Genomic DNA, 18,177 nt, shown 5'->3' with positions numbered 1-18,177 from the left:
AATTTATTTATTTTATTATTTATTTATTATTTTTGGGTGTGTCGGGTCTTTGTTGCTGCGTGCGGGCTTCTCATTGCGGTGGCTTCTCTTGTTGTGGAGCACAGGCTCTAGGTGTGTGGGCTTCAGTAGTGTGGCTCGCGGGCTCTAGAGCGCAGGCTCAGTAGTTGTGGCGCACAGGCTTAGTTGCTCCGCGGCATGTGGGATCTTCCTGGACCAGGACTTGAACCCATGTCTCCTGCATTGGGGGGCGGATTCTCAACCACTGCGCCACCAGGGAAGCCCCTATGGTGCCTGTTTTTAAAGTCACTTTTGTTGAGGTGTAATTTATGTACCATAAAATGCAACCATCTTAAGTGTAGAGTTCAGTGAGTTTTGACAAATCTATACATTCATATAACTACCACCACAATCATCATAAAGAACATTTCTATCACCCCCTCAAAAATTTCCTCATACCCTTTTTTTGTCAGTTCCTTCCCATGGCCCCAGGCAACCACTAATCTGGCTCTGTCACTGTAGATTAGCTTTGCCTGTTCTAGAATTTCTAACGCGAAATCACATAGCATGTATAATTTTGTGTCCAGCTTGTTTCAATAAAGGCTGTTTATTTTCTATAGAGTCTATTTATGTTTACATGTGTGTCATAGTTTATACATTGTGTTGTAGATAACTATGGAAAAGCATAAATCAAGCTATTTCAGATGTAGTTGAACTCAAAATGAACTGAGTTTTTAACATGTCTTTTCCCACTTCTGAAATGTTTACTTTAAAAAGCATAAAGACCCTCAGACTACCTTTTCATTATTGAGATGTCTTTTACAATTCACTGTGTCCCTATGGAGAACTCTAAATCCAACCCCAGGAGGAGGCTTGTTTATACTTTGACACCAGCTTGAACCATCTTCTGTCACTTACACACACCCCTCCACTTCCCGTTCTGAAAAAGTCCAGTCCCTTTGTGTCCAATGGAGATCACTTAACAAGCTCAGCCTAGGCTGGAATAAAAAGGACAGTTGGGATATTATGTCTTGCAGGTGTAGGAAAAGGGTGTTGAGAAGCCTCTCACACAAGCTGTCCCCTCAGCTCAAAGGGTAGAGCATCAGGTTCCATAGGGTCCAAATCTCCTGCCACCTGATCATAGATTCCTCTTGCATCTTCATACCTGTCTTCAGGCCAGTAGAGGTCACAGGAGCCCTGACAAGCAAAGGTAAAGTTAGAACCATAGAGAGATGCTCTGTGTGTCATCATTGCAGCTCTGGGGGATACAACCTCCTGCTCTACTTCATAGAAAAAAATGTTTTAGCTTCTAATTATGGGGGAAATTCCAACATAAACAAAGAGGAGAGTGATTATTATGTACCCCCGTGAGCCCATCACTTAGTTTCAACAATATCAACCTTTGGTCGATCTTTATTTATCTATATCTCTATCTTCTCATCCCCCACCCCACCCCCGACTGGATTATTTTTAAGCAAGTCCAAGATATCTTGTGATTTACTGTCAAAAAAGTAATTTAAATGTCAGACATGTGAAACTTTTAGTTAGCCCACGATATCAGATATGGGAATTGTGGAATGTGAGTCTTGATTCTGTCAGTCTTATGAAGGTCCAAGACATTCCCTCATCAAAATAGAAGAGATAAAAGACGATGTAGGGTGGTCGCTACTGGGGTTGTGCTGTCCCTAGATTTGGGAGAAAATGGTTCTTTTTGATCAGCAAACTTTAGAGCAGACTTGCCCACGGGCCAAATATGGCCCACTGTATTTTTTATTGCCTAAGAATAGTTTTACATTTTTTAATTGCTGGGAAAATATCAAAAAAAGAATGGTACTTGTGACATGTGAAAATTACATTAATTTCAGTGCCCCAAAATGAAGTTTTATTGGAACTTAGCCACAATTGTTTGTTTATCTATTGTCTATTGCTGTTTTTATGGCAGAGTGAGTCGTTTCTAGAAAGACACTATATCCTGCAAAGCCCCAAATATTGACTATCTGGCCCTTTTCAGAAAGTGTGCAGACTGCATCTGTGCTTCGGAGGGCTCGTGTGGTTCAGCACCATGGACAGCATCGCGCACTTTCTTTCCACCTTTGTGGGGAGAACAGTTCCCCGTCTGGACAAAGTTGCAGAGGGAAATCTTTGGCCCACTGTAGCCAGAGCATTCGTCAAGGCCACACAGAAAGTAGGGGTTCTGCCCCACCTCCCTTACTGTGAGGCAGTAGGTGGGGCTTAGTTTGTGGCCAAGGTCCCTGTCGGCTGCTTTTGCCTGCCCAGCCACAATCTTCATTTCCCTCTGTGCTCTCCATCCCTCTTCCACTCTCAGCCCAGTGGATTGAATGGGGCTGGCCCCTACTCCCTGATGCCATGGGTGGGCACTGATTCAGACTTGTCCAATTAGCATATTCTACTCCCCACTTCAGTGGTTCAGCAATGAGTATGAGCAAAACTAAACAAATAAGCGTCTGCGTTGGGGCTTTGGAGCTACTGAAAAAGAGGCATTCCCTTTATTTGAAGGTTTCTAATCTAATAGGATACAAACCTGAATTTGTTAGGGACATCTTTAGAGAGGAAATTCTGGGTGGGCCTGAAGACATTTCTATCCCTTGACTTTTCCATTGAGTAGGCCAAAAAATTATTTCTCTATATCTCTCTGCTTAACCAGTATAGTGGAGATGGCTAATTAGCCAACCAAATACATACCTTCCTCCTTCCACAGTAACAGAATTGTAGTAGGGGATATAGCTGCCAGATAGGCTGCATTTCTCGGACTCCTTTGCAGTTAGGTGTGACCATGTCCATATTCTCACCAGTGGAATAAAAGCAGAATGCTTTTATGGGCCTGTATAATGGGCCTTTTATGGACCTGTATAATGCCTTTATGGGCCCGTTTCTGGGCCTGTACCATGAGTCAGGTTTGTGCCTCTCCCATGCTCTCTTTTTCCCTTTCCCACCAGTTGAAACCCACAGGGAACTGTCCCATCCATGTAAACTTGGTCAACTTACTAGAGGACAGCAGAGGAACACAACAGAAAGAACTTGGGTTCCAGAATAATTACATGCAGCAGGGCCACTCGCCTCTGACTGCTATGTGAGAAAGAAATAGACTATCTCGTTTAGGCCACTGGATTATGGCCAAGGCCTCTTTGCTACAGCAGCTGGCTTACCCTAATTAATACAAGCAGTAGGAGGTGGGTTTCTAGCACTGGCCAAGAAATATTTCTGCTGATACAAATCTCCTCACCATTGGTACTTCATCATAGAGGGGTCCCCAGGCCCCAGATGGGGCGTACAGTCTTTCCAGCTCATCATACACATGCCCAGGAAAAGCCATATTCTCCTCCTTAAGACCTGTGACACCTGGAGGGGAGAGATGATCAGGACACCAGGTCCAGATGTCAGGGTTACTTATTGGCAGGGGGGGTTCCACTGTGTTCACCACTCACCTCGGGGATAAGACACCTCCTCCAGCATGGGGGGAAGCTGGGGGCTGAAGTCCCTCATGGAGTGGTAATAAGGCTCTACATCTGTTGTGCTAACCTGTCAATGCCCCCCCCCCAAAAAAAACAGATAAAGTCTTTTCCATCCTTTGACTCCATCATTCCTGGAAAGGGCAATGATTAACGTGAAGCTAACAGTGGAGTTTTAGTCACTGTCAATTCCCTGTCAGGGGAGTGTCAGGACCACCCCCACTCACCATGGAGCTTCGAGTGTCACGGTCTCCAGTCCACTGGCTCTCCTCGTATTCATTCCTGACTCGGTCTTCCTCCGACCTTCCAGGATGGAGACATGGGGGCAGCTGGGTGTTGACCCTCTGACAGCTGTCTCCCTCAAACCTCCTCCCCAGAGGCTTCCTTACAGAAAAATATACCCACTTACCCTGCCTCTGTCTTCTCTGAGATGCCTGAGGGAAGTAGGGAAAAAAAGGGTCAGAAACATGGTCCTCGAGCCCACTTGGCCCTGGGATACCTTCAATATGCAGCCAACCCAGGGCCTCCATCCCGGCAGGGGAAAGGTCCCTCCTCACCCTCAGCAAGACGCTTCAGTCTCCGCTGCCAGAGGAATCCCCCGACACAGGAGGCGTTAGAAAGCAGCAGAAGACCCCCAACAGCAAACAGCACAGGCAGCAGGGGCAGCTTTGAGGGTCCTGTGGGGACAATTGGTTTTAGACTTCAATTGGGGTTCTCTGGAAAAGCCTGCCCCTGACCAAGCAAAGTCCTCCTCCTAGGTCAGGAAAGCAGATGGGCAGGGGTTTCCACGTCTACTCCTTTTGCCACCCCAGGGAAGGTGGCTCCTTTCTCAAATCAGGCCATTAGCAGTGGGTCCTACCTTTGCCTAAGCCACTTGTATGGACTCAAGCAGGAACTTCAGCTCTTTAGCTGGGCATTCAAGACCTTCTATGATCTGGCCTCTTTCCACGTCCCCACTCTTGTTCATCAACTACTGACCCTCCAGCCACACAAAACTAACAGCTGGCTGTTTCCAGAATCACTGAGACAAACCCACACTTCTAAACTTTCGAATAGTCAAGTGTCTGTCTTTAAATGTCCTTTCATCTCAAGCAAACTTTGCTTCTCCCTTCAAACTCCATCTCGAATGACTTCCTCTTTGCACAAACTTCCATCCCAGACAATATCAGAATCCTCTGCTATATCCCTGAGGACAGGACTAAGTCCCTCTCAGCAGACATCTGCTTAGCACTCATTTCCCCAACTTCTGCTAACAGGACTCATTTTCCTTTGACGGTGGTTACTCCCTGCTCTCCTCAGTCTGGATGGCTCCCCAGGACTCCGTGGAGGACACGTGGTCTGACCTGGCCAATAAGAGCACCCATCCCTCTTCCCACGGTGATCAGTTCAGAGACTGGCATTTAACCTAAGGTGGATTTTTGCAAGAACATCTAGGACACTCTTCTGCTAGCTGCTAAGAAGTGAAATAAAAGCTGAAGGTGTGGGAGGATTTCTTTGCCTTCTTAAGAGAAGAATCCGAGAAGGAAGTCATCCGAGTTGAAGGCAAAGTTGAGAGAGTGAGAAACTGATCCTTGGTGAAAATTTTGAGCACCTGAATCCAGGCACACTAAGAGGTTTCAATGTCATGAGCCAAGCCATTCTTTTTATTGTCAACGACAGCTGAATTTCTGTCACTTGCAACCTTCTCAGACCCTAAAGGGGATTATTTGCAAAATGATCATAATTGTCTCCCTATATGCGTACCCTTGAGATTTTCCCTTCCACACTGACTCTGGATTGAGCCATGTCACTTGCTTCAGCCAATGAGACAGAATCAGAAGCTTGAAGAGTGCCTGTAAGTTGGAACTTGCCCTCTCCTGCTGCTCTTGGGATTCCAGTGACCACCTCCATGTGAACAAGGCAAGGAGACGCATGCGGCCCACTTACCTCCATTGTCCCAACCGAGAGCCAGATTGTCAGACGTGCGAGGAGGGGCCCCTCTAGACCAACCAGTCCCAGCAGAGCTGCTACATGACTACAGCCCAGACCAGAACTGTTCAGCCACTCATAGAATCACAAGAAATAATGTTTGTTGCTGTAAGTGTGCATATTTGGAGTGGTTTGTTACGCGGCAAAAGCCAGCTGACACAGGCTCTGCACAGGGCATGGAATCAGCTAGTTTTTCATTTTGCTTTGTTTTTCAGAATTAAACTGAATTAGGAAGAGAGAAAATTTATCACATCCAGGTAAGAGGAAGAGCTAAGGATATGAGTGAGGGCCTACAGGGCAGAGCTAAGTCTTAAAGGGCTGTGGCCACAAGGAAGAGGAGGTGGGGTTAGAGACCAGACCAGAACGTTTTTTCCGGGAGAGAGAGGGTGTTTGGGGATTGAGGACTTGCCTGCGGGCTGCTCTGTGGGCAGCTGGTAGTCAGGTTCTCCAGAAGGTTGGTCTAGACCTGGGAGGTGAATATAGAGAGTGCAAATTAACACCATTAATCTGAGACAAGCCTTAAATATTTCTCAGCCTCCTATTAAGCTTTGCAACCCATTTTGAGACTCATGGGAACTAATTTATGACTTCTTAGGAATATTTCAAAGAGAACTGGAAACTGCTGATGATAATGACAATACTATTAATAGCCATTCTAACGCTAATGCTAATAATAATAATGCTAATAATAAAAATAATAATAATAAATTATTGATGAGTGCTTTATGGTGTGGAAGGTTCTTTTAACCTGAATTGTCAATTTGGGGGGTTGATCAAAAAAGATGCTGGAAAAAAAAAAAAAAGATGCTGGGTTCTCAGGATGCCTTAATAGAGGTATAAGTTCTAGAGCAAGGGAGGTAAGTATAGTACTACTTTATGCTTTAGTGCTTAAAGGGAAAACTGGAACGGAGGTGGGGGGAAGGGAAGGGAAGATTGTAGGGATGGGAAAGAGTCCTTACTTCCAGGAGGAAAAAGGCTGCTCTGTCAGGAAGGGAAAGACAGAAAAAGGGAGCTTTCATGGGGCAAAGTAAACAGAAGGTGAGCAGGGGGCATTTCGTTAAATTAGCATCTACACAGCACTTACTTTGTACAGGGGCCTGTTCTAAGAGTTTTAGATATATTTTATTTAATCCTCACAACTGTCTAAGATAGACCTTATTTTCAGAAGCTGAGATACAGAGGCTGGAGATACACCTTATCTTTAGAGCCTGAGGCTCAAAGATTATACTGAGTCTTAAGTGACTTGCCTAAGGTCTCACATCTAGGAAGTTGCAGAGCTGGGACTTGAACCCAGGTTTGTCTGAACCAGGCTCTGTGTGATTAGCCACTACACTGTAGTGTCTACCAGAGTCAAAATGTTCTCAGTCATATAAGAATTTATCCGTGTCATCAAGTTGCTGAATTTATTGACATAAAATTGTTTGTAATACTTCCTAATGTCCTTTAATGTCTGTAGGATCAGTGGTAATGTCCCCCTTTTCATTCCTGATACTGGGTAAGTGGTGTCTTCTCTCTTTTTTGCCTTGATTAGCTTTATAAACATTACTGATCTTTTCAACAAATCAGCTTTTGGTTTCATTGATTTTTCTTTATTGTCTTTTGATTTTCTAGTTCATCAGTTTCTGCTCTTTATTATTTCCTTCCTTCTGTCTACTTTGGATTTGGATTTAATTTGTCTTTGTTTTTCTAGTTTCTTAAGATGGAAACTTAGAGAGACAATTTGAAGTCTTTTTAAAAACAATCTAATATGAGCACTTAATGCTATAAATTTCTTGCTAAGCACTGCTTTAGCTGCACCCCACAATTTTCATGTTTTCATTTTAATTCGATTCAAATTCTCTTATAATTTCCCTTGTGTCATCAATCACATTCCAACAGTAGAGTCTAGTGGCAAAAACTAGTCTTTGGAGTTCATCTGCCTGAGTTTAAATCTGAGTTGAACTACTTCTCTGTAGTTCCTTTCACCTGTGTGAACTTTGACAGTTTGTTTAACCTCTCTGGGTCTCAGTTTCTCCATCTGCAAAAAGGGAATAATAGTACTGACTTCACTATACCACCCTATAAGTTCTCTGAGGAATTTTGCAACCTGCCCAAGAATGTCCCTTCCCACCTGGAGTGGTGACTGAGATCTGGGACCCTTTGTCAGCTATTCCACTGTCGCCCAGGGCATTGCTGGCCAGCAACCAGACCCTGTATCGTGTAGAAGGCTGCAGCCCAGTCAGTGTGAAGGCGGTGGCCTGGGGTGGTAGGACATTCACGTAGAGGAACCCTGGGGTCCCCAGAGCCTCATACCTGCATGAAAGGGAGGGCAGTCATTCAGGGAGGTGCCCCAGTCCTATTGGCTACCACCCCTTCCTGCCCTGACAGGGACCCACCTGACTTGGAAACTTTGTGGCAAGCCCCCATCAAAGCCAGGCTTCCACTCCAGCCCCACCGAGTATGGGGTCATGCTCACGACCTTCAATCCCAATGGCGGATCAGGGCGGCCTTTGAGGTAAGGGATGGGGGACATAGTCAGAGGATACAGAAGGATTCTGAAAGATTCCTTCCAGATTCCTTAAGCATGATTTTAAATATACAGTCGATTCTCATTATTCATGGTGGTCATGTTCTCTAAAATCACTGTGAACCCTCAGCGAGCAAATACCAAACCATTGCTTCTAGGGGAAATGCAGGCTTAGATTCCCACGAGCCTCTAGTCACATTTTCATCAACCAATTAATACATGATCTTGTCTTATGCATGTTTCTGCTTAAAGACATCTTATTTAATATATCTTGTTGATTCATTACCATTGAACTCACAGCCAGTGGTGCTATAACTCACACCTGAACGAAGCTTATCCAACACAAGTATTTTCTCCAAATGGCACACCACAGACTTCTTGAGCTTAGGAACACCAGACAGCACTTGAGTGCTGTGCTTGGGGGCCATTTTATTTAGCAAAATCACTAACAAAAAGGACGAAGGTGCAAACTATGAGAGCTGTGAGAAAGCAGAGTGTTGTCTTGCTCCACCGCAGCTGAGAATGTACTCATTGGGTGACTCAAAGTTTTCACCCGCTCTGTACAGTCCCCTGAATGTCTGAGAGAGCAGCATGAGTATTGATTTGAGGGTTTTGAATAAATTTTAGCAGGCAAACGTGCAAATACAGCCTCCACAAATAAGGAAGATTGACTGTATAATATATGTTTCTTGTAGTGGATTTTTGTGCCTATCTCATATCCATTCCCCTCATTTCTTCTGGTTACAGAACCCTGAATATCCATTGGAGAACCACTCGCCCACGTTCTCGGGCCACGTGCTTCTGATGGAAGTGACTCCACTCCTTGTAGGATGGACATGTGACTAGGCCTAGCCAACAGGAGCAACAATCAGATCAGGTTGTCTTCCCCTCACCACCTGATTGGATCAGGGATGGGCTGGGAGCCAAGTGGAACCAATGGATCTTAATTCTAGTACTTTCACACCACTGTTAGGAAGGCTTACTTTACTGTAAAGCTTCTCATAGTGGTTGTTAGATGTCTAACAGACATCTCACAATAAGGCCAACACAGAGATAAGCGGTCCTGAGAGGTGGGGAGTTCTTGATGACGGCTGAACCTAGATCCAGCAACTCCCAAAAATCTACTTTTCAGTTACTTGGGCCAATAAGAACCCCCCTCCATTTTTTTCCTTTGTGTGGGTTTCCCTAAAAATCCAGTCTCCATTGGGATTTCGGGGCAGGCAAAAACTCCATCCTCGTTCCTAAACACTTCTCAGGTTTCAGGAACACTGCCATTCTGAGAGCAACCAGAGACTTGGGGATTGACCTAGGGGAGCACCCTCCCAACACCCTCAGAGCCCACTCCCACCATACTGATGCTGACGAGTTGAATATCGGTGTGGTCCGAGCCGAGGGGGTTGGTGGCTGTGCACGTGAAGAGGGCATAGTCCTGGGCTGCGGACACGTTGGCAATGGTCAGGAGACTGCTGTGGACACCACTCTGGTGGTATGTGTGCTCTGTGTACCTGGAGAGGAGGTGTGGCAGGGGCTCAGGGAGGGTGATTGGGGCTGGGGGATCAAAGTTAGGGCTGGACTGTTACCTGGCTAGGCCTGGGCTCACCTGGGATCCTGGAGATCCAGAGGGACCCCATTTTTGGTCCAAGTGAAGACGATATTGGGGACACCTCGGGCACGACAGTGGAGGGTGGCAGAACTAGTGCTGTCTCCAGCTGCAGCCACTTTAGTTAGAGGAGAGGGATGCTCCACGTGGGGGGCAACTAGAGGGGTTGGAGGTCAACATGAGGTGTATGGAAGGACATGATATGTGGACTTAGTGGCAGGCTTTGAAGTTAGGGCTTTGGTTGTTACTCACATCTAACAACAAGACGGACCAGCCCTCTGGCTGGAGGTGCCACCCCATTGTCCACAATGCACTGGTAAGCACCAGCCTGGGTCAACTTGGCATGGTGAATCCGAAGACGCCCTGTGGACCCCTTTGATATCTTCTCCATATCATCCAGGCTCTGGTCCTCCTCCTCTTCTCCCTGGAGGCACAAGACTCAGGAGATGGTCCCCAAGTCTGGCCCCAGCTCCATTATCCTCCAAACTGAGTCCCCTCTGTAGCCTCATTCTCCCAGCCACAATCACCATTTCTAGCAAAGAAAAAATGTCTGCTGTCATCCACCCATGCACCCAACCATCCATTTATCCAACCATTCATGCATGGATCCATCCATTCATCCATCAATCCATCCAACCACTCACCCAACCATTTATTCAACCATTCATGCTTGGAAACATCTACCCACTCATCCATCCATCCATGTATTTAACCATCCTATCCATCAAGCTCCCATTCCATCCATTCATCCATTCACCCATTCATTCATCCAACCATCTGTCTTCCTTCAACCTGTCCATTCACCCTTCCATCTCTTAACCCATCCACCCCATCTATTTCCTCATAGACACACACACCAATAAATACATGCATCTGTTCATCAATGCATCTAGCTACCTATTTATCTATCTCTCCATCTCTCCATTGACTTGTGCACTCACCCATCCATCCATCCATTTACCCATTATCCTTCCACAGACATCTTTTCCACTGATGGTGTATCTATCCATCCATCTACTCTCTAGTCTAATCTACTCATTTCTCTCATTCAATCATCTAACTGCCCATTTATTGATCCATTTATCCAGTCATTCACTTGTTCATTTGTCCATCTGTTCTTCCATCCAGTCATTCATCCATCCACCTATTCATCCACCCATCTACCTATCCATCCATATATCCACCCACCTGCCCACCCACTCACCTGGTTATCTATTTACTCATCCACCCATCCATCTGCCATTCAACAGTTATTTCTTGGAGCATGCCCAGACAAGTACATAGTTATAGAAGGTCATGTAGACGTGACCCCTCCTCCCAAGGAACTCACAGTCAAGAAATCACATCCCCCCAGGCCACTCCATTTACCAAAGGTTTGATCCTCACCAGCCTCTCCCAGTTGAACATCTCAGGAAGGATGGGATTGGCATCAACAGTGCAGACTATGTCCACAGAGCCCCCAATATTCACTTCAGTGGGGTCTTGGAGAGCTCGGATGATGGGAGCATCTAGGGAAGGGAGGAGCTTGGGGAAGGCACTTGGGCCCAGACAGGCCATGGTGGAAGAGGGCCCCAGGTGGGTGAGGCGTCTTAGAGGTGCCCGAGAAAGTCATGGGTGGGATAAAGTCTGCCTTTAGAGTAAAGTTCTCAAGGTTAATGAGGTTGTCCCCACCCTCTACTATACGACCGTAGTGACAAGAGTAGGTGCGGTGGACTTCCAGAATTGTGTGGCAGTGGGGCTTCCACAGTGGGCTTGGCTTCCTGATGGGAGTAGGTGGGCAGAGATTCTACATAGGGTCTCTCTAGTGGGCAGATTTCCCGAAGTGGACGTGGCTCCATCACAGTGGGGGCTCCCAGAGTGGGAGGCTTCCAGGATGGGTGAAAATCCCTGGGTGGGTGGGGCTTCCACAATGAGGAGACTCCACAGTGGGCAAGATTCCCTGGGTGGGTGTGGTTTCCATGGTGGGCGGGGTTCCCAAAGCTCCCTAGTTGCCTAGGTTGACGAGGGGGCTCACAGTGTACGTCCAGCCTCACGAGAGCTTCAGCGGTGCCCTCTGAGTTCTGGCAGTGCAGCTGGTAGAGGCCATCGTCAGCGCGGGTCACGTTCCATAGCTGCAGAGCTCCACCAGACAGGATACGATGCCGGGGGCCGCCAGCTGGGGGAAGTAAAGGTTGAGGGGCTTGCCAGACCCTCCCGTCCCGGAGTCCCGGAGACCTGCGCTCCTCTTCATTCCCCTTCCCTGTACCTGGGCTGAGGCGGTAGCCGCGGAAGGTCCAGTTGAAGGCCTCCGGGGCGGGGTTGGCAGACACGGACACGGGTAGCAGTGCCTCGCCCTGCTCCACCGCGGTCACCATAAGCACCTGCTCACCCAGGAACTCTGGAGGGTCTGCGGAGGAGGCGCCGCTGGGAGTCAAGATTGTTAAGGTTCGGATCCGGGGAGGATCTGAGATCAGGAGCAGGCATGAAATGTTAAAGTCGAGATCATGACTAGATTTTAAGGTTGTGGACAAGGTAGCAATTAAGTTCAGAGCTGAGATGGGGGTTAGGTTCAGGAGAAGCCAGAGTCAGCTTTAAGGATGGAAAGAGCGTTCGGGATGGGGGTGACGGTCAGGGGTAAGGATAGAGGACAAAAGGCAGGATGGGGGTTGGGCAGGATAGGAGCTGGTGCAGGGTCGGGTGTGAGGATAAAGGTCAGGAAAGTTTCAAAGTTTAGGATGGAAGTCAAAGACAGTATCAAGATGAAGACCCACGTAGTATAGGGTCAGGAGGGAATCAAGAGGGATGCCACGCCTGCGTACATACACAGCACGTTGAGGCGGTAGAACGCGCTCACGGTCTCCCGTAGCTCGGTGCTGTGGGCACGGCAGGTCACGCGGTGGCCGTGGTCGCGGGATGACATTCTCAGAAGGACGCTCCTAGCGGCAGCGGAGCCTTTGAATGGAGCACTCCGGGGCGTGGCGGCCACACCCTCCAGCCTGTGGACCGGGCAGGGAGTAGGACCAGAGCCAGAGTCTGGGTACTGCGCAGGGTACTGGACAGAACGGCAAGTAGGGCGGGGGCGGGATTCTGACTGTCAAGGAGCGTGGCCAGAACCAGGGAGCGATGGGGCCACTCGCACTCTCACCTCTCCCCCTCCTTGTCCCACGACAAGTTGACCGGAGGGTTGCTGCTAACGCTGACGCACGTCAAGTTTAAGGCATCCCCGGGGCGCAGCGCCGACGCGTTGGCCAGGATCGTCACGTTAGTTGGGGGGACTTCGAGAACCGGTGGGAGGAGCGAGGCTCAGAGGTGAGGAGGGGGCCCGGCCTGCTTCCGCCGGCAGTGACCCAGGCCCCGCCCAGCCCCGAGCGCGCCGGGGCTCTGCGGCATCCACCCCTCCCCCAGCCGCCCCCCATCCCCAAGCCACCAGCCACGGCTCCGGCTCAGTTCCCCGCCGCGGCCCAGCCCTCGCCCCCAGCCCGGCCGTGCGCCCCCTCACACTGCACCACAAGCTGCGTGGACGCGCTGAGCTGGCCGGCTTTGCACGTGAACTTGGCCTGGTTGTCCGACGGACCGGTGATCAGTACCAGTTCTCGGGAGAAGGTGCTCCCGGACTTCTCCAGACTTCCCAGCTGCACCCGCCGTGGCTCCTGGGGTGGCCGCGGCTCGGTCACTGTGCGCGAGTCCTGGGGGCCGAGAATGACTGGGGGACCGCGGGTAGCCCTGCCATTCCCCGCGAGACGCCCCACTGGGTTGGCTGCCAGCCCAGATAAAGCTTTTGTGTGATGAGGAAAAGGCGCCCCCTTCCGTGGGCACCAGCTAGGGTAGAGGATTGGGGACTGGAACTGAGCACATCCTACCGGAATCTCTCCCGCCGACTGGGCCCCCGGAGCCCCGAGATTTTGCTGTCTGATTCCGCCTCCAGTCCCACGCCTCACCACCCCCGCCCCCCCCCCCCCTCTGCTCTCTGGATGCCCTCGGCCGACCCTCAGCCCCACTCCTCAAAATTCATTCCAGCTATGTTTACCAGACACCCTACGCCAGGAAACTCCCTTGGAATTCCCAAACCTTTCCCAGAATTCCTTCACTTTTGCCTATCCTTAGTTCTTTTTCTTAAACTCCCCACCTTCCTCAAAGATTTCCTTTGATCTTTCCCTTAATTCCATTGGCTGGTCGCAAATTTCTGAATCCTTCCCCAATATTCTCTTATTATCCTAATCTTTTACTAGAATCCTTTGTATTGTCCCAATTCGTGGTATTTCTCCAAAACTCCATCCAATTAAATGGAATTCAATTTCGTTCCTATAATGTCTAGTCTTTCCCCCAGAATTTCCACTAGATTCCTAATTTCCCAAGAGTCTCCCAGAATTCTGCCAGAATTTTAAAATTTTAATGGAATTTCATTTTATTACCCCCAAGTTCCAAGAATTCAATTTAATATTAATGGATTTTTCAAATGTGCTGGAGAATTACTAGTCTTTCCCCCCAAATGTCTAGGCTTTGCCCACCATTGTCTTTGTTTCTGGAATTCTTAGTCGTTCCCTAAAATTCCTGCCATTTCACCTGAATTCCAAGATTTCACCAGAATTTCCTTTAATTTTAATGAAATTAATTGCCTTTTCTCTAGAATTCCCAATCTGGATCCAGAATTCTTTCTTTTATTCTAGAATTCTCACTGTTTTCCCAGAATTTCCTCACTTTTTCTAAGGTCGCATTTAACTCTCATGGCGTTTGTCTTTTCCAATTCCCTGCCGAAACTCAAAATCTCCAGTATTTTTCAAGAAATTCAGGTTTCCCAAGATTTCCCAAGAGGAGGAGAGAAGGGGCTTCATCTTTCCCCCACATTCCCGGCCACCCCACAACCCTTGCTTGGCACCAACCTTGTACCAGGTGAGGGAAGGGTCTGGATTGCCTCCAATGGCCAAACATACCAGCCTCACCCGGGTCCCAGCCCGGAGACGCTGCCCCTCTGGGGGGCCCTCAATCCATAGCTTCTGGGCAGGATCTGTGGGGAGAGCCAGGAAGAGTGGATTTTCTCTCCCGGCTGGGGCCTGAGGGTGGGGGTCACTAAGGCATGGGGCACCCCCGGGTGACGGTGGAGCCTCACATTTCACATTCAGGGCGAGTGACTTCTTGAAGGTCTCCTTGGTGAAGGCCTCACTAAAGGCCTCACATGTGAGGGTCAGACCATTGTCCTCCCGTCGCGCCAGGAATGTCAGGTTAGACATGGAGATGTGGCCACCATGCAGGCCCTGGCAGGGAGCAAGCTTCAGACTGGGGGAGTAGGGCACCCCCATCCATGGTACCAGTGACTTGGGTCCACCCCAGACCCCAGCAGGGACACATGAATCATCTCCACCCTCTCCTCTGGTAGACCCAGGAGGCCCTGGGCCCCAGTCCATGCTAGCTCCCCAGACACCAAGGCATCCAAGCTGCCAGACCCGTCCTCTCCCAGATCCAGGAGTTGTGCCCTCAGCTCCCTCCTCCCTCAGACCCAGGAGCCCGGCCCCCGCCTCACATCCATGACCGTCTCCTCTGTGGACAGCAGCTGCCGCCAGCCCAGCCACCATCGCAGTAGGACCCTTGGGCGACTGGACTTGGTGATGCAGGAGAGTGTCACGTTCTTGTTCTCAGACTGGGATGCAGATCCCAGGATGGTAATGGCACTGGGGGGAACTGCAGGGATGACGGACAGAGAGACACTGAGCTGGGCTGCACGGCTCACAGATGAGCCCAGACAGAGAGGAGACTGGGGACAGACGATGAGGTTTTTGGCATCAGACAGGCATGATCTGGGGGCACAGACAGATGGTTCTCTGGGGCACAGACTGACAGATGGGCAGCTGGCACCAGGACTCACAGGTGACCTGCAGCGTGACCCCGCGTTCCTGGATCCCTGTAGATACGCTGTTGTAGGCCTCGCAGCTGAGCCTTGCCCCATGGTCTTCCGGCCGCACGATCATCACTAACATACTGCGGGCCACTGCCTGAGTGTGCTCTGTGCCCCAGGCTGTGGACACTGGCTGGCCGTTCTGGAGACAGGGACAGGCCTGGCCAGCTCAGGGCCGGCTCCTGGCCCTCGCCCCTTCCCCCATCTCCAGACCTGCCTCTGCCCTCACCTTCAGCCACTGCAGTGTGGCTAGCGGATTCCCCCCTCGGGCCATGCACAGCAGCTCCAAGTTCTGTCCTGCCCTCGCGTGCCCCTCGTCCAGGCCTGGCCACTCAATGACAGGGGGTCCTGGGGGGACTGGGGAACAGCAGTCATGGGCCTGGGGACCCCATGCATTCCTTCCAGGCCCCACAACCTGCCTCTGAACCCCTATGTTTCCCTCTTGAGAGTCTGAGCCTTCCATAATCCCTGTGCTCCCCGGGCCCCCCAATTCCAGCTCCCCATTCTTAGTGCCAACAGTTGACTCAGTTCCCCACTTACACAGAACATTCATGGTGATTGAAGCCTTGATAGGGGTGTCCAAAGCTGGGCTGGACCCCTCACAGACCAGTAACTGCCCGTTATCCGAGCTCTGGGGTGTCACCCTGGGGTGGGAAGTTGGGGTTCTAAAGTCAGAGTCATCATCTGAAATTTGGGCAGTCAAGGTGAAGAGGTGGGCATGCCAGCTCCCCACACCTGGCCTAAGTCTCTATGATGATTTCCTTTAGGATTTAGATAGAGTTCCATGGAAGAGATTTCAGGGTCAACAGCGAGAACTGGGGTCGCAGAGGCCCACACCTGGCCAAAACCTTTGTACTTGATCCTCTGGAACTGGGATTCCATGAAGAAGTTTTAGAGGGTCAGGGTGAAGAATTGGGTCCCGGATGTTCCTACCTGACCCAAGTTTCCATGCTTGAATCCCTAGGATATGGGGTTTTCATGGAGAAATTTGGGGATCCGTCTGCGGGGAGGGCACCCCAATTTCCATACCTGGCTGTGGCCTCTGTGGTGAAGAGTTTCTCCTGGGATCCCTCATTCACATTAGCAGAGATGTCAGAAATTGTTTGTCCACCTTAGGGTAACAAGAAGGCTGAAGGGGTACCAGGTTTCCCCCAAGGTAGATCCTGGGGAGCATGGCCTGGAATTCCTCAGGGTGGACATACAACCCCTCCCTCCTGGTTCCGGAGGAAAAACACTATATCCATTCCCTCCACACATTCTAGCCTCCCTGAATCCTGGAGTCCTCACTCAGGGCTGAGTCCTGGCCTGGGCCTCTCCCCTCCTCTCCTTTTTTTTTTTTTGGCTACACCACCTGGCTTGCAGGGACCTTAGTTCCCTAACCAGAGATCAAAGCCGTGCCCCCTGCAGTGGAAGTGTGGAGTCCTAACCACTGGACCGCCGGGGAAGTCCCTCTCCCCTCCCCTCCTTGCTGGGTTGTATTACCCACCCCCATCACCTCAGCTTCTCGTTACTGCCCCAGAAGGACACCCGTATCTCTATCTGGAGCCTCGGCCTCTCCCCTGAGTCCCGGCCTAGCAGTCCTGTGAACTCCTTGGTACCTTTCCTGGATGTCCCCTCCCATCCACTGGGTCCCACAGTGGCCTCAGCATCTCCCCAGGCCTGTTCCTGCATCCCATCTCAGGAGAACCCTGGGCAGGGACACATCCCCTCCCCACTCCAGGGGCTTCCCGCTGCCCCCATCAGTTCACCCACACTCACTCAGGAGGAAGGTGATGTCAGGTGCTGGCTTTGCATCCCCAGACACACAGCTGACCAAGTACTCCTGCCCAGCTACCCACGTGACCGTGCTCCCTGCCTCGGGGGTCAGCTGAAGCACTTTGGGGGGCACTGGTGAGAAAGGGTCTGGGATAAGCCAGAGGATATGAGGATTTGGGCTTCGTGTCTCATTGCTCAGGAAATGAGTTCTGCACCCTGGGTCTAAGGAAGGGGGTGGTGGGGAACTGGGGTCTTGGACTCCTGGACCCTGGAGCTGGCAAGGGTGGAAGTCCAGACTCATGGGTCCTGGAGGTCTCTCACCCGTACCCAGGATGGAGAGGATCACTCTGGGCGACACGAGCTCAGGACCTGTTTCTGAGCGGCTGACCTGGCACTCATACCCTGCGTCGTCGCTGAGGTCACATGCTTCAATGTGCAGGTGGAATTCACCTGCAGGGAGGACCCCAGATCAGGGCCGCGGTTAGCCTCTGCTGGTGGCTCAGAATCTCAGGCTCTTGTCTCTTACCTTTCGTAGGGTCCCCTTGCAGGCGATACCGCGGGAAACTGGGGATCCTAGGATCAGGGCCTAGGAGCAGCCCATCTTTGGCCCATTGGACTGTGCTGCCAGGGGCGCTGACCCCACACCACAGCTCAGCGGCAGCCCCCTCCACCACCGTCAAGTTTTCAGGCAGAGCCCAGAAGCCTCGCGGGGCTGAGGCAGGGACTGGCACCTGGGCCAGGCCTGGGGACACAGAGGTATCAGTAGGAGAGGGCGGAGGGTCTGCCTGGAGAATGTGGGTGGAAAATGAGGGCCACCTGGCTCTGGTCACCGGCCAGGATCCCACTCACCTGTCATCAGCAGCCCCAAGAGGAGCAGCGGTGTCCAGATGGGGAGCCTCAGAGCCAGCCCAGGTCCTCTGCCTGTGGCTCCCACAGGGACCACTGCCCGCCTCCTGCGTCTGCCTCTGTCTTTCTCTGGGTTTTCCATGTCTCCGTCTCTTACTTTTCTCTT

General features: G+C 50.5%; 1 protein-coding gene across 1 annotated transcript; it reads right to left on the bottom strand.

The window, feature by feature from the left end:
* Window positions 1–1,062: 1,062 nt before the first annotated feature.
* Window positions 1,063–18,153, bottom strand: NPHS1 (NPHS1 adhesion molecule, nephrin). The gene is made up of 29 exons (XM_059999276.1): window positions 18,015–18,153; window positions 17,692–17,907; window positions 17,493–17,615; window positions 17,169–17,297; window positions 16,440–16,521; window positions 15,951–16,054; window positions 15,640–15,767; window positions 15,381–15,552; window positions 15,039–15,196; window positions 14,628–14,772; window positions 14,401–14,525; window positions 13,020–13,206; window positions 12,666–12,795; window positions 12,344–12,516; window positions 11,787–11,927; window positions 11,556–11,696; window positions 10,928–11,049; window positions 9,794–9,965; window positions 9,542–9,698; window positions 9,295–9,446; window positions 7,811–7,922; window positions 7,546–7,727; window positions 5,845–5,901; window positions 4,025–4,144; window positions 3,877–3,901; window positions 3,695–3,770; window positions 3,444–3,537; window positions 3,242–3,357; window positions 1,063–1,194 (listed from the first exon to the last, which is right to left on the bottom strand). Exons 1-29 carry the CDS (start codon window positions 18,151–18,153, stop codon window positions 1,063–1,065), a joined length of 3,810 nt encoding a protein of 1,269 aa, XP_059855259.1.
* Between the last annotated feature and the right edge of the window lie 24 nt (window positions 18,154–18,177).

This window comes from Delphinus delphis, chromosome 20 (assembly GCF_949987515.2).
Source record: "Delphinus delphis chromosome 20, mDelDel1.2, whole genome shotgun sequence".
Taxonomy (NCBI): Eukaryota; Metazoa; Chordata; class Mammalia; order Artiodactyla; family Delphinidae; genus Delphinus; species Delphinus delphis.
This window is presented reverse-complemented; position numbering and strand designations above follow the sequence as displayed.

What these genes read in the sequence shown, in the direction of transcription:
- NPHS1 (XM_059999276.1), bottom strand. Translation starts at nt 18,153, where the DNA reads ATGGAAAACCCAGAGAAAGACAGAGGCAGACGCAGGAGGCGGGCAGTG. An exon ending in CTTGGGGCTGCTGATGACAG is followed by an intron (nt 17,908 to 18,014) that starts GTGAGTGGGATC and finishes CTGTGTCCCCAG; the next exon opens with GCCTGGCCCAGGTGCCAGTC. An exon ending in AGTGATCCTCTCCATCCTGG is followed by an intron (nt 17,298 to 17,492) that starts GTACGGGTGAGA and finishes CTTTCTCACCAG; the next exon opens with TGCCCCCCAAAGTGCTTCAG.